The 15,015-nt window shown below is 39.4% G+C and overlaps 1 protein-coding gene across 6 annotated transcripts in view; it reads left to right on the forward strand.

Annotated features, from left to right (window-relative positions):
• The window catches only part of LOC131107545 (glutamate receptor ionotropic, NMDA 2D), a 101,948-nt gene that overhangs the window by 76,571 nt on the left and 10,362 nt on the right, over window positions 1-15,015 (forward strand). For all 6 annotated transcript variants that reach the window (XM_058057660.1, XM_058057663.1, XM_058057662.1 and 3 more), the window contains 5 exons: window positions 1,437-1,666; window positions 3,387-3,547; window positions 5,808-5,877; window positions 5,968-6,085; window positions 14,713-14,948. In XM_058057660.1, coding sequence (XP_057913643.1) covers window positions 1,437-1,666; window positions 3,387-3,547; window positions 5,808-5,877; window positions 5,968-6,085; window positions 14,713-14,948 — 815 coding nt within the window. The remainder of the gene's footprint in view (window positions 1-1,436; window positions 1,667-3,386; window positions 3,548-5,807; window positions 5,878-5,967; window positions 6,086-14,712; window positions 14,949-15,015) is intronic.

A 15,015-nucleotide genomic window follows, 5' to 3' on the forward strand; every position in this document is an offset into this window, starting at 1 on the left:
CTCTAATATTGTTAAAAATATATGTTTATGAGGTCATAAACAGGTTTCATATTTATAATATGTATTTTTTCTCTTATTATGTCTACTTTATTGGGTAATAGGAGGGTAAAAATGACTATAGGGGTGTTATTTCATGCCTAGAGGGCTCTAATATTCTTAAAACACATATTTAGAGGTTTTCATTGTTTCATATGCCTCATTATGTCAACTACATTGGGTAATATGAGTGTAATAGTGACTATAGGGGTGTTATTTCAAGTGTGGAGAGCTCTAATAATGTTACAAAGCATATCTATGAGGTCATAAACGGGTTTCATATTTATAATATGTCTTTTTTCTCTTATTATGTCTACTTTATTGGGTAATAGGAGTGTAAAAGTGACTATAGGGGTGTTATTTCATGCCTAGAGGGCTCTAATATTCTTAAAACACATATTTAGAGGCTTTCATTGTTTCATATGCCTCATTATGTCAACTACATTGGGTAATATGAGTGTAATAGTGACTATAGGGGTGTTATTTCATGTGTGGAGAGCTCTAATAATGTTACAAAGCATATCTATGAGGTCATAAACCGGTTTCATATTTATAATTTTGGGTAATAGCAGTGTAATAGTGACTATAGGGGTGTTATGTCATGTCTAGAGGGCTCTAATATTGTTAAAACACATATTTAGAGGTTTTCATGGTCTCATATGTCTTATTATGTCTACTACATTGGGTAATATGAGTGTAATAGTCACTATAGGGGTGTTAGTTCACATGTAGAGGGCTCTAATAATGTTAAAAATATATATTTATGAGGTCATAAACAGGTTTCATATTTATAATATGTCTTTTTTCTCTTATGTCTAATTTATTGGGTAATAGCAGTGTAATAGTGACTATAGGGGTGTTATGTCATGTCTAGAGGGCTCTAATATTGTTAAAACACATATTTAGAGGTTTTCATTGTCTCATATGTCTTTTTAGGTTGACTACATTGATACCTATTCATACCTATGGACAATTTGGAGTCGCCAATGAACCGAATTAATTAATTAACCTAATTAACCTAATTAATTAACCTAGCATGTTTTTGGAATTTGGGAGGAAACCGGAGTACCCGGACAAAACCCACGCATGCACGGGGAGAACATGCAAACTCCACACAGAGATGGCCGAGTGTGGAATTGAACTCGGGTCTCCTAGCTGTGTGGCATGCACACCACTTGGTCACCGTGCAGCCGTTTTCTACGTCATATATGTTATAATTTAATAATATATCTATTTTCCATTATAATGTCTACTATATTGGGTCATAGGAAGTGTAACGAGGACTATAGGGGTGTTATTTCATCTGTAGAGAGCTCTAATGAGTATTTATTAGAAGATTATGAAGCTCATTTTTATTGCTATATCAGTTGCTCAGGTTTGATTCTGGTGTTTGTGGACAGAGGCCGGTGGCTCGACTTTCACCATCGGAAAGTCGGTGTGGCTTTTATGGGCCATCGTCTTCAACAACTCGGTTCCGGTGGAGAACCCCAGAGGAACAACTAGCAAGATCATGGTGCTGATCTGGGCCTTCTTTGCCGTCATCTTCCTGGCCTCCTACACGGCTAACCTGGCTGCCTTCATGATCCAGGAGGAGTACATCGACACCGTGTCGGGCCTCTCGGACAAGAAGGTACTTCAAGTTCTCGATACCGATGAGCTAAAAAAAGGCTAATTAAAGTCGTAAGGGAGCCAAATAGCATGAATTCAAGTGTTAGCATTGATTAAAGTGGAGGACTTGAAGAAAGGACTCAAATCTAAGTCAACATCAGAGTTGCTGAGTCCTTCTAAGTCCTGCTTAAAGTCCACACGTTGACCTTTATCCCCCAAAGATGTGGGTTTCATATTTATCATATGTCTTTTTTCTCTTAATAGGAGCGTAAAAGTGACTATAGGGGTGTTATTTCATGTGTGGAGGACTCTAATATTGTTAAAACACATATTTAGAGGTTTTCATTGTCTCATATGTCTTATTAGGTCTACTACATTGGGTAATATGAATGTAATAGTGACTATAGGGGTGTTAGTTCATATGTAGAGGGCTCTAATAATGTTTAAAAAATATATCTAGAAGGTCATTAACGGGTTTCAAGTTCATAATATGTATTTTTTTTTCTCTTATTATGTCTAATTTACTGGGTAATATGAGTGTAAAATTGACTCTAGGGGTGCTATTTAATGTCTGGAGGGCTCTAATATTGTTTAAACACATATTTAGAGGTTTGCATTGTCTCATATGCCTTATTAGGTCTACTACATTGGGTAATATGAGTGTAATAGTGACTATAGGGGTGTTAGTTCATGTGTAAAAGGCTCTAATGTCAAAAAAGTATATCTATGAGGTGATAAACAGGTTTCATATTCATAATATGTCTTTTTTTCTCTTATAATGTCTACGTTATTGGGTAATAGGAGTGTACAAGTGACTATAGGGGTGCTAGTTCATGTGTAGAGGGCTCTAATATTGTTAAAACACATATTTAGAGGTTTTCATTGTCTCATATGTCTTATTAGGTCTACTACATTGGGTAATATGAGTGTAATAGTGACTATAGGGGTGTTAGTTCATGTGTAGAGGGCTCTAATAATGTCAAGAAAATATATCTAGGAGGTCATTAACAGGTTTCATGTTTATAATATGTATTTTGTATCTTATTATGTCAAATTTATTGGGTAATAGGAGTGTAAAATTGACTATAGGGGTGTTATTTCATGTGTGGAGGACTCTAATAATGTTAAAAGACATATTTAGAGGTTTTCTTTGTCTCATATGTCTTATTAGGTCTACTACATTGGGTAATATGAGTGTAATAGTGACTATAGGGGTGTTAGTTCATGTGTAGAGGGCTCTAATAATGTCAAAAAAGTATATCTATGAGGTGATAAACAGGTTTCATGTTTATAATATGTATTTTTATCTTATTATGTCAACTTTATTGGGTAATAGGAGTGTAAAATTGACTATAGGGGTGTTATTTCATGTTTGGAGGACTCTAATAATGTTAAAACACATATTTAGAGGTTTTCATTGTCTCATATGTCTTATTGTCTCTTATTGGACACCGTGTCGGGCCTCTCGGACAAGAAGGTACTTCAAGGCCTCGATACCGATGAGCTAAAAAAAGGCTAATTAAAGTCATCAGGGAGCCAAATAGCATGAATTGAAGTGTTAGCATTGATTAAAGTGAAGCACTTGAAGAAAAGACGAGAATCTCAGTCAACATCAGAGTTGCTGAGTCCTCCTAAGTCCTCCTAAGTCCTCCTAAGTCCAAAGTGGTGAGTGCGCAAAGGGGAGACTAAGAGGTCAAACAGATTGTTGCACAGCCTGAGGTTATCTCCCGCCTCCCGTTTAGTTCCAGCATCCCGAGGAGCAGTACCCGCCTCTCAAGTTTGGCACGGTGCCCAACGGGAGCACGGAAAAGAACATCCGCTCCAACTACCCGGACATGCACCAGTACATGGGCAAGTACAACCAGAGAGGAGTGGAGGACGCCATTCTCAACCTCAAGACCGGGTTGGTTCTTACACGCCGTTTTAGCGCCATCCGTCTTCCATTTCCATTCCGAACATCCTTCCCAGATGCTTACGGGAAAACGACACAACAACTCGGGGTGCACCATCATTAACGAGGGGTGTGCCATAATTAATATTCTTGGTTATTATTGTTGTTGTGAACATTGTTACGCCAAAGAACTACATTAGCGGTGTAGTGACACCTTGCCACAGACAATAAATTCCTCAAAAATTATTATTCATAATAATAATTATTCAGAATTCACTCCACACTGTTTATTGTTCTCTGGTTCTACCATATCTTGGTAATGGTAATGGTAATGGTAATGGTAATGGTTTTATTTCATTTGAACGTGCATCAGATTACAATTGAGTGCATCACATAATAAAATAATAATAATAAAAAAATTAAAAATTAAAAATTAAAAATTAATTAAAAATTAAATTATTTTTAATTAATTTTTAATTTTTAAATTAAAAATTTATTAATAAAATAAAGTTTAAAAAAACTTAAAATATATTAGAAAATAAAAATAAAAATAAAAATAAAAATAAAAATAAAAATAAAAATAAAAATAAAAATAAAAATAAAAATAAAAATAAAAATAAAAATAAAATACATAAAAAACTATTCTCTGGTTCTACCATATCTTGGTAATGGTAATGGTTTTATTTCATTTGAACATGCATCAGATTCCAATTGAGTGCATCACATAATAAAATAATAATAATAATAAAAAAATTAAAAATTAAAAATTTAATTATTATTAATTAATTTTTAATTTTTAAATTAAAAATTAAATTATTATTAATTATTTTTTTATTTTTAAATTAAAAATTAATTAATAAAATGAAGTTTAAAAAAACTTAAAATATATTAGAAAATAAAAATAAAAATAAAAAACTAAAATCAAATCTTAAATTACATTAGGAAAGCAGGAAGTGAACAAATGTAACAGTTAGTGATTGTAAAAGTACCAGATGGAGGGGTAGGATTTAATAAGTTTTGCTTCTTCCTACTCCTTTTGGACATGTGGATGGGATGCACTCAATTGGAATCTTCAAATGAAATTAAACCATTACCATAATTCTTAAAATAATTATTCGTTATTAAAAATGAAAATGTAACTTTTTAGTGTAAAATTGAAATAGTTTTGATATCAAGTGTGAAAAGCGAATGAATGGACGGACGTGTGAGCTCTCTTACTGTGGCTCCAAATCTCATTTTCATCTTCTCTGGCGCGTTTTACTCCCGCATCCACTTCCTGTCACCGCCGACACCTTCACTACGCCGCTCACACGGGCGCCACCGGCGCACCTCCTCCTTTTCCACTACAATCCCATCACCAGGCATGCCTGTTGGGTAATCCCGGTCTACTTTATCCCCACCCCCGCCTTGTCACAGTCGCTTGAAATTCCAAGTATTTTGTTTGTTGCTTCCAGCCATCCGCCTTTCCAAACATAATGGGAATTTTTATCCAATGGTCGGTCTTCCTCGGCTCTATTTGCGTCCCGTCTCGCGCCTTCCGGTGTGTTTTTCCGGCTCTGTCCGTATTTCAACTTTCTAATCCTCATCCCTCTCCATCTCCATCCCGTGTCTTCTCCCCCTGAAGTGTGGAAATCTTTTTTCCTCCCGCTGTCACCGCGTATAAATCCCCATCCTTTCCCCCCCCCACACTTTCCGTCTTTACACTCATAAATTTCCCGCATCTCTGCCTTAACTTTTTTTTTTTTTTTTTTTTTTTAACATTTTTGGCTTTTTCTCCGCCAGCCCTGCTTTGCTATTCCGCTCGTTCTCGCTTCTTGCGTGCGAAGGCTTAACTTTTCATTCCTCATACTTCCCCCCCCCCCCCGCATCCTTCTTCACGCCAAAGCCCAAGAATATCTCTCCGCTGAAAAATGGCTGCCATCGCCGTAGCAGTGTCGCGCTACGCTGTGATCCCGCTGTTTAAAAATGTTTTATTAATTTAATAATAATATAATATAATATATTATATAATATATAATATAATATTTAATTTAAAAAAAAAGTACATCTGGAAAAGTTCTGGCTTGTTCTGTCGTGCATCTTTACCGATTCCTACCAAAATCGAGGAGCTTAAATCGGCTAAATAGGCGTCATTAGCTTCCACCATTCCATCGTTTTACTTTGGGAATATTTCCATCCCGTAATGTATGATGGTGTCTGTCATCCAGTGGACATTTCATCCCTCCATCCTCCTCCAAGGATGACAAAATGTTCCCTTTTCCGCCTCTCACAGGAAACTAGATGCCTTTATTTACGACGCTGCGGTGTTGAACTACATGGCCAGGAAGGACGAAGGTTGTAAGGTAGGTAGGAAGCACCTTCTCCGTCATCATAGGAAGGTTTCCATACAGCTTGTCCTCGGGTTTCTTTCATCGACCTGTTCTTCGTCCAAGGTGATGACCATAGGCTCGGGGAAGGTTTTTGCCACCACAGGCTACGGTATCGCCCTGCACAAAAACTCACGCTGGAAACGTCCTCTTGACCTGGCTCTTCTGCAGCTGGTGGGAGATGGTGAGGCCCGGCGGGGGGTGGGGGGGGTGGAGAGACACTAATTAGGTCAATGGCTGGAGGGAGGGAGGGAGGGGGGGTGTTAGGTGTTGAGGAATTCGGACCTGGAATGCAGGGGTGTCCAAAAATGGAAGGACCTTAGTCAAAGTATACTATATATTATATCTTATATATTTCATCATAGCTTTGTTATATAAGGGGAAAAACACATTATTCATATCAACTTTTTTTTTCCTTTTTAAATATTTTAAATATATATTTTAAATATTCCTTTTGAAATTTTCTTCTGATGTTATGACTTAAAATTATATATTGCATTTTTTCCTCATAACTTTATAATTTGTTTATTTCTCATATTATTACTAAATAACATTATAATAATATGCATAGAAATATTAATATAAATATAAATATTATTAAAAATATATAAAAAATATTATAAAAAATTATGAATAAATATTATAATATATAACATCAACAAGAAATATTAATAAATATTTACAATATTTTAATATTCGATGCTACTAAAATCACATAATTTTTCCACGTAATATTACAAGTTTATTCTCATAAAATTGCTACACATAGAAATATAAATATTATTAAAAAAATATATAAAAATATTATAAAAAATTATAAATAAATATTATAATATAAACAAGAAATATTGATAAATATTTACAATATTTTAATACTCGATGCTACTAAAATCGTATTTTTCCTCTGAATATTACAAGTTTATTCTCATAAAATTGCTACACGTAAAAATATTAATATAAATATTATAATATATATATAAATATTATAAAAAATTATAGAAAATATTATAATACATATAATATAAACAAGAAATATTAATACATATTTACAATATTTTAATACTCGATGCTACTAAAATCACATTATTTTTCTTCGGAATATTACAAGTTTATTCTCATAAAATTGCTACACATAGAAATATTAATATGAATATAAATATTATTTAAAAAATATATATAAATATTATAAAAATTATAGAAAATTTTATAATACATATAATATAAACAAGAAATATTAATACATATTTACAATATTTTAATACTCGATGCTACTAAAATCACATTATTTTTCCTCGATGTTTTTATTATTTTTTATTATGTTTTTATTTTTTACCTTTTCCAACCACTTTTGCTAATTATGTCTTTATTCCTATCATATTTTGACTTCAATTTGTTTTCATTTTTCCCCAACTTATTTTTCCAAAAATTCCCATTTTATTGTTTTGTTTCTGAAAATGTATGCTATTAAAATGCCGTTTTTTTTTTAATACGACCGTTTTCTCTTCATATTTTTACGTTTTTGTCATCAGATTATAACTATTTTTCCATTTCTGCTGATGTTTTCATGCCAACTATTTCATTTGTCAATTATGACTTTATTCCCACATTTCTACCACTCATAACATTTTTTCCCAACCAAATGTTCCCAAAAAGTCTTTTTTTAAAAGCATTCTATTTCAACTGTATGCTAAAAAAATGACATAATTTTTCCTCATAATATTTCAAAGTTATTTTCTTGCTTCATATTTGGACTTTATTCTTGGAAAATTACTGCTGAATTTTAATTTTTGCATTTTTTTTGTTAGTTTTCTTGTTAAATGATATTTTTAAAGGCCATAAAATAATATTTCAAAGTTATTTTCTTGTTAGATTCCAACTTTTTCGCGTCGTATTTTTTACTTTATTCTTGGAAAATTACTGCTTAATTTAAATTTTTGCATTTTTTTTGTTAGTTTTCTTGTTAAATGATATTTTTAAAGGCCATAAAATAATATTTCAAAGTTATTTTCTTGTTAGATTCCAACTTTTTCGCTTTGTATTTTTTACTTTATTCTTGGAAAATTACTGCTTAATTTAAATTTTTGCATTTTTTTTGTTAGTTTTCTTGTTAAATGATATTTTTAAAGGCCATAAAATAATATTTCAAAGTTATTTTCTTGTTAGATTCCAACTTTTTCGCGTCGTATTTTTTACTTTATTCTTGGAAAATTACTGCTTAATTTAAATTTTTGCATTTTTTTTGTTAGTTTTCTTGTTAAATGATATTTTTAAAGGCCATAAAATAATATTTCAAAGTTATTTTCTTGTTAGATTCCAACTTTTTCGCGTCGTATTTTTTACTTTATTCTTGGAAAATTACTGCTGAATTTAAATTTTTGCAGGTTTTTTTTTATTTTTTTAGTTTTCTTGTTAAATGATATTTTTAAAGGCCATAAAAAAACAGCTGCGGTCCACAAATGGCCCCCAGGCTGCCCTTTTGACACCACTGGTGTGATGTGACAGGAGTGATGGTGGTGTGGTACTGGTTTCAGTGTTTAGATGTGGAGCTCGCTCATGAAGACTTTCTAATGGGACTGGAGGACTGGACTAGCATAGCCCAGTGAGCTAGCAAGAGTCTATCCAATGTGTGTGTGTGTGTGGTAGATGAAATCGGTTTTCGGCTGCTAATGCCTGATCGTCATTGACACACGCGGTCCGCCACACACGTTTGTTGTCACGACGGGACGCCTGGCTCCAAACCAGCTTTGCTCATGGGTAGCCGACAAAGCCCTCTAGTTGTTTTCTGGCACGCAGATGCTTCATCCGCTTCCACGCTGCTGGAGCCGCTCTGCTGCCAACATCCATTAAACCAGGGCGCCGCCCCCAGATGGCTGAATGGGCGCACCGGGGGGAAAGCGGGGACTTCACACCCGCTCAGACGTGAGCGTTCTCATCATCCGCCTCGCGTGTTCTCACGGCGGGACGAAAGACCGGGTAGGACAGCTCTGCTCTGGCTAGCATTCAGGGCCCATGACCGTTGCTACGTCTGAATGGCTGAAACCCGAACAAGGTGGGTCCAACAATAAAGGGTGATGGCGGTCCTACAGTATATGGGCATGCCTCCGCAAACCATAACCCGAACTTTAGCCCTAACCCTTACACACTTTGGATGCATCAACCCTATACTGGAACTGTCCTACCTAGTCATACTGAAGCTGGCCTATCTAGATAGACTGGAACTGTCCTACTTAGTCATACTGGAGCTGTCCTATCTAGTTATACTGGAACTGTCCTATTTCGTCCCACCGGAACTGTCCTATTTCGTCACACCGGAACTGTCCTACCAAGTCATACTGGAGCTGTCCTATCTAGTTATACTGAAGCTGGCCCATCTAGATAGACTGGAACTGTCCTACTTAGTCATACTGGAGCTGTCCTATCTAGTTATACTGGAACTGTCCTACCAAGTCATACTGGAGCTGTCCTATCTAGTTATACCGGAACTGTCCTACCAAGTCATACTGGAGCTGTCCTATCTAGTCATACTGAAGCTGGCCCATCTAGATAGACTGGAACTGTCCTACTTAGTCATACTGGAGCTGTCCTATCTAGTTATACCGGAACTGTCCTACCAAGTCATACTGGAGCTGTCCTATCTAGTCATACTGAAGCTGTCCTATCTAGTTATACTGGAACTGTCCTATTTCGTCACACCGGAACTGTCCTACCAAGTCATACTGGAGCTGTCCTATCTAGTCATACTGAAGCTGGCCCATCTAGATAGACTGGAACTGTCCTACTTAGTCATACTGGAGCTGTCCTATTTTGTCACACCAGAACTGTCCTACCAAGTCATACTGGAGCTGTCCTATCTAGTTATACTGAAGCTGGCCCATCTAGATAGACTGGAACTGTCCTACTTAGTCATACTGGAGCTGTCCTATCTAGTTATACCGGAACTGTCCTACCAAGTCATACTGGAGCTGTCCTATCTAGTCATACTGAAGCTGGCCCATCTAGATAGACTGGAACTGTCCTACTTAGTCATACTGGAGCTGTCCTATTTTGTCACACCAGAACTGTCCTACCAAGTCATACTGGAGCTGTCCTATCTAGTTATACTGAAGCTGGCCCATCTAGATAGACTGGAACTGTCCTACTTAGTCATACTGGAGCTGTCCTATCTAGTTATACCGGAACTGTCCTACCAAGTCATACTGGAGCTGTCCTATCTAGTCATACTGAAGCTGGCCTATCTAGATAGACTGGAACTGTCCTACTTAGTCATACTGGAGCTGTCCTATTTTGTCACACCAGAACTGTCCTACCAAGTCATACTGGAGCTGTCCTATCTAGTTATACTGAAGCTGGCCCATCTAGATAGACTGGAACTGTCCTACTTAGTCATACTGGAGCTGTCCTATCTAGTTATACCGGAACTGTCCTACCAAGTCATACTGGAGCTGTCCTATCTAGTCATACTGAAGCTGGCCTATCTAGATAGACTGGAACTGTCCTACTTAGTCATACTGGAGCTGTCCTATTTTGTCACACCAGAACTGTCCTACCAAGTCATACTGGAGCTGTCCTATCTAGTTATACTGAAGCTGGCCCATCTAGATAGACTGGAACTGTCCTACTTAGTCATACTGGAGCTGTCCTATCTAGTTATACCGGAACTGTCCTACCAAGTCATACTGGAGCTGTCCTATCTAGTCATACTGAAGCTGGCCTATCTAGATAGACTGGAACTGTCCTACCAAGTCATACTGGAGCTGTCCTATCTAGTTATACTGAAGCTGGCCCATCTAGATAGACTGGAACTGTCCTACTTAGTCATACTGGAGCTGTCCTATCTAGTTATACCGGAACTGTCCTACCAAGTCATACTGGAGCTGTCCTATCTAGTCATACTGAAGCTGGCCTATCTAGTCATACTGAAGCTGGCCTATCTAGATAGACTGGAACTGTCCTATCTAGTTATACTGGAACTGTCCCATCTAGTTATACTGGAACTGTCCTACCTAGTCATACTGAAGCTGGCCTATCTAGATAGACTGGAACTGGCCTGCGTAGTCATACTGGAGCTGTCCTATCTAGTTATACTGGAACTGTCCTATTTCGTCACACCAGAACTGTCCTACCAAGTCATACTGGAGCTGCCCCCCCCCCCATGTTCTCTCCGGTACTCCGGTTTCCTCCCACATTCCAAAAACATGCTAGGTTAATTAGCCACTCCAAATTGTCCATAGGTATGAATGTGAGTGTGAATGGTTGTTTGTCTATATGTGCCCTGTGATTGGCTGGCCACCAGTACAGAGTGTACTCCACTCCGCCTCTCGCCCCAAGACAGCTGGGATAGGCTCCAGCACCCCCCGTGAATGAATGAATGAATGAATGAGACAAATACACCGGGTTTAAACATTGGCTTTGAATGAGGCTTCCGTGGTGCGTTCAGGCTCTGTATTGGCAGCACGCTAGCTCTACTCTACCTGACCTGACCTGCCGGCGGTGTGAATTTGACACACCTGTCAGATTTGGCAGGCCTGAGCTGGCAGCGGCTGAGAGCACAAACAAGTGCCGCAGTTCAAGTCCAAGGGTGAGAACAAGGAGGCCAAGGGAGAGGAAAAGCGAGACGCCACGACGGCGGGGGAGAATTCGTGTTTAAAAAAAAGGAAACGTCTCGGCGAAATCGCGGCGGTTTTCACATCAGGGTTACGTTTGGACACGGCAGCGAGGAGGCGGGGCGTGTTTTGGAAAGCGCGGGACGTGTTTATGAGGCGAATCTGAAAGCGAGTTGTCACCTGCCGTGGCGTCCATCTGTTAGCACGCTAATCATCGTCTCCGGGAGACGCCTTCCCGGATCACTCAGACGACTGAGCCCCGCTCGGTGCGAGCCAGGCGAGCGTAGCTAATGACGGCGCCGTTGATCTAAGCGCTTGGCTGGGGGGGGGGCCGTGTCGCGTTCAAAGCGGCGGCGCGTCTTAACCGCGAGGAAACGCCGTCATTACGAGCCTCGTCGGTCAGTGCTTCCATCACCGAGCGTACGCCGCGTCGCCATGGTAACACCGGCCAATCACAGCTCGGCAGTGCAGTTCATATTTCTTAGCTCCGAGAGCTCATGAATGGAAATTGGGCTAAAGCGGATGTGGCTAATTCCTGGCACGGTACCCGATCCAGCACCTCGATGGCGAAGCCGGGCGCCCGAAATGACGATGATGATGTTCCCTCTTCGCCACGTTCACCCCAGAGCGTTCCTGACACAATCTCGGCTTCTCCGTGTGTTTTTGTCCGATTTCGACTTCCCGCCTTAATAAACGTTATTTCAGACTCTCTCATCACCCCGCTACCCCCCCGCCGCCCCCCCCCATGGTATCACAGTCGGACCCCAGAATCCTCATTTACTCTCCTTACCGTGTTGGGATTGGCTTGTCTGTGTCATTTATCTTCCCAGAGCCACTTCCTTGCTCCTCTTTGTTATTTGGACGTTCCTTGTTTGGGGTTTTTCACCCCCGACCTCGACAAGTCAAAGAGGATTAAGGCACCCAAAGAAAGACATCCTATGGAAACACTCGGATTTGCATTGACCTTTATGTGTCTTTGCATGTCCTTGTCTCTGGCATCCATCCATCATCCATCCATCTATCTGTTTATCCATGCATCCGTCTGTCTTTCTGTCTGTCTATCTATTCATCCATCCATCCATCCATCCATTTATCCATCCAACCACCAACACACCCATCCATCCATCCATCCATTTATCCATCCAACCACCAACACACCCATCAATCCATCCAACCTCCAACCCACCCATCCATCCATCCATCCAACCACCAACCCACCCATCCATCCATTCATTTATCCATCCAACCACCAACAAATCCATTTATCCATCCAACCACCAACCCACCCATCCATCTATCCATCCAACCATCAACCCACCCATCCATCCAACCACCAACCCACCCATCCATCCAACCACCAACCCACCCATCCATCTATCCATCCAACCATCAACCCACCCATCCATCCAACCACCAACCCACCCATCCAATCATCCATTTATCCATCCAACGACCAACAAACCCATCCATCCATCCAACCACCACCACACCCACCCACCCATCCATCCATCCATCCATCCAACCACCACCACACCCATCCATCTATCTATCCATCCATGCATCCAACCACCGACCCACCCACCCATCCATCCATTTATCCATCCAACCACCAACCCACCCATCCATTTATCCATCCATCCATCCAACCACCAACCCACCCATCCATTTATCCATCCATCCATCCAACCACCAACCCACCCACCCATCCATCCATCCATCCATCCATTTATCCATCCAACCACCAACCCACCCACCCATCCATCCATCCATCCAACCACCAACCCACCCATCCATCCATCCATTTATCCATCCAACCACCAACCCACCCATCCATTTATCCATCCATCCATCCAACCACCAACCCACCCACCCATCCATCCATCCATCCATTTATCCATCCAACCACCAACCCACCCACCCATCCATCCATCCATCCAACCACCAACCCACCCATCCATCCATCCATTTATCCATCCAACCACCAACCCACCCACCCATCCATCCATCCATCCATCCAACCACCAACCCACCCACCCATCCATCCATTTATCCATCCAACCACCAACCCACCCATCCATTTATCCATCCATCCATCCAACCACCAACCCACCCACCCATCCATCCATCCATCCATCCAACCACCAACCCACCCACCCATCCATCCATTTATCCATCCAACCACCAACCCACCCATCCATTTATCCATCCATCCATCCAACCACCAACCCACCCACCCATCCATCCATCCATTTATCCATCCAACCACCAACCCACCCACCCATCCATCCATCCATTTATCCATCCAACCACCAACCCACCCATCCATCCATCCATCCATCCATCATCCATCCATTTATCCATTTTCCCTGTTCTGTACAGTACTTCTTGTATTACTAGTGACCAGTATAGAATACTACATATCATCACAATGTCTTATGTTTGTCTTATATTTTACTTCATTTATCCATTTTTATGCTTGGAAATGCTTCATTTATGCAAATTCTATGTATAATTTGCCAAAATGAGACAATATATGCAGTAATATGGTATATATATATATGTGTATATATATATATATATATATATATATATATATATATATATATATATATATATATATATATATATATATATATATATATATATATATATATATATATATGGTATTTGTGGCTTGTCCCTTCCTTGTGTCCCTACTACATCCTATGTAACGTTCATCGTTATTATTGATAATCATACACAGCAATATCATACAAGGAGGCGCTGCAGTACTCTCCTCATCCTGAAGGGGCGGGGCGTGGCGTGGCGGGGCGTGGCGTGCATGAACTGGAAGGTGCTTGTCACTGCCGTCCTTCCATGGAGAGTTTTTTTTTTTTTTTTTTTTTTTTGAACGCATGAAATATATTTGCCAAGATGGAGGATCATGTATGTATACAAGCTCACCACAGTGTGATCACACTTTTACAACAAAGTATCAGTGCGTGTACTTTATATACAAATAAAAGGTAAGACCAAAAAATGTTGTTTTTTTTTTTTTTTTTTTTGTAAAAAAATAAATAAATAAATAAACGGGATTAAGAAGAATTTGAAAACATGTTTTTTATGATCTTCTGTTGCTTGTTGTTCTGGTAATGAGGAACCCGATCGATTGCCCTCCTGCTTCTCATCTTCACCCCCCCCCCCCCCCCTACTTTCCCCCCTTTTGCAGATGAAATAGAAATGCTGGAGCGCCTTTGGCTGTCAGGTATCTGCCACAATGACAAAATTGAGGTGATGAGCAGTAAGCTAGATATTGACAACATGGCTGGGGTCTTCTACATGCTTCTGGTGGCTATGGGCCTCAGCCTGCTGGTGTTTGCCTGGGAACACTTGGTGTACTGGAAGTTACGCCATTGCATGGCCACCAGTTCAGGCAAACTGGACTTCCTCCTAGCCATCAGCAGGGTAAGCCTTCCTGACGTGAGCGTATGCTAGCATTAGCACTTTGGAAATGGAACTCACCCCAAGCGTC

Source organism: Doryrhamphus excisus, chromosome 19 (genome assembly GCF_030265055.1).
Source record: "Doryrhamphus excisus isolate RoL2022-K1 chromosome 19, RoL_Dexc_1.0, whole genome shotgun sequence".
In the NCBI taxonomy this organism is placed as follows: domain Eukaryota; kingdom Metazoa; phylum Chordata; class Actinopteri; order Syngnathiformes; family Syngnathidae; genus Doryrhamphus; species Doryrhamphus excisus.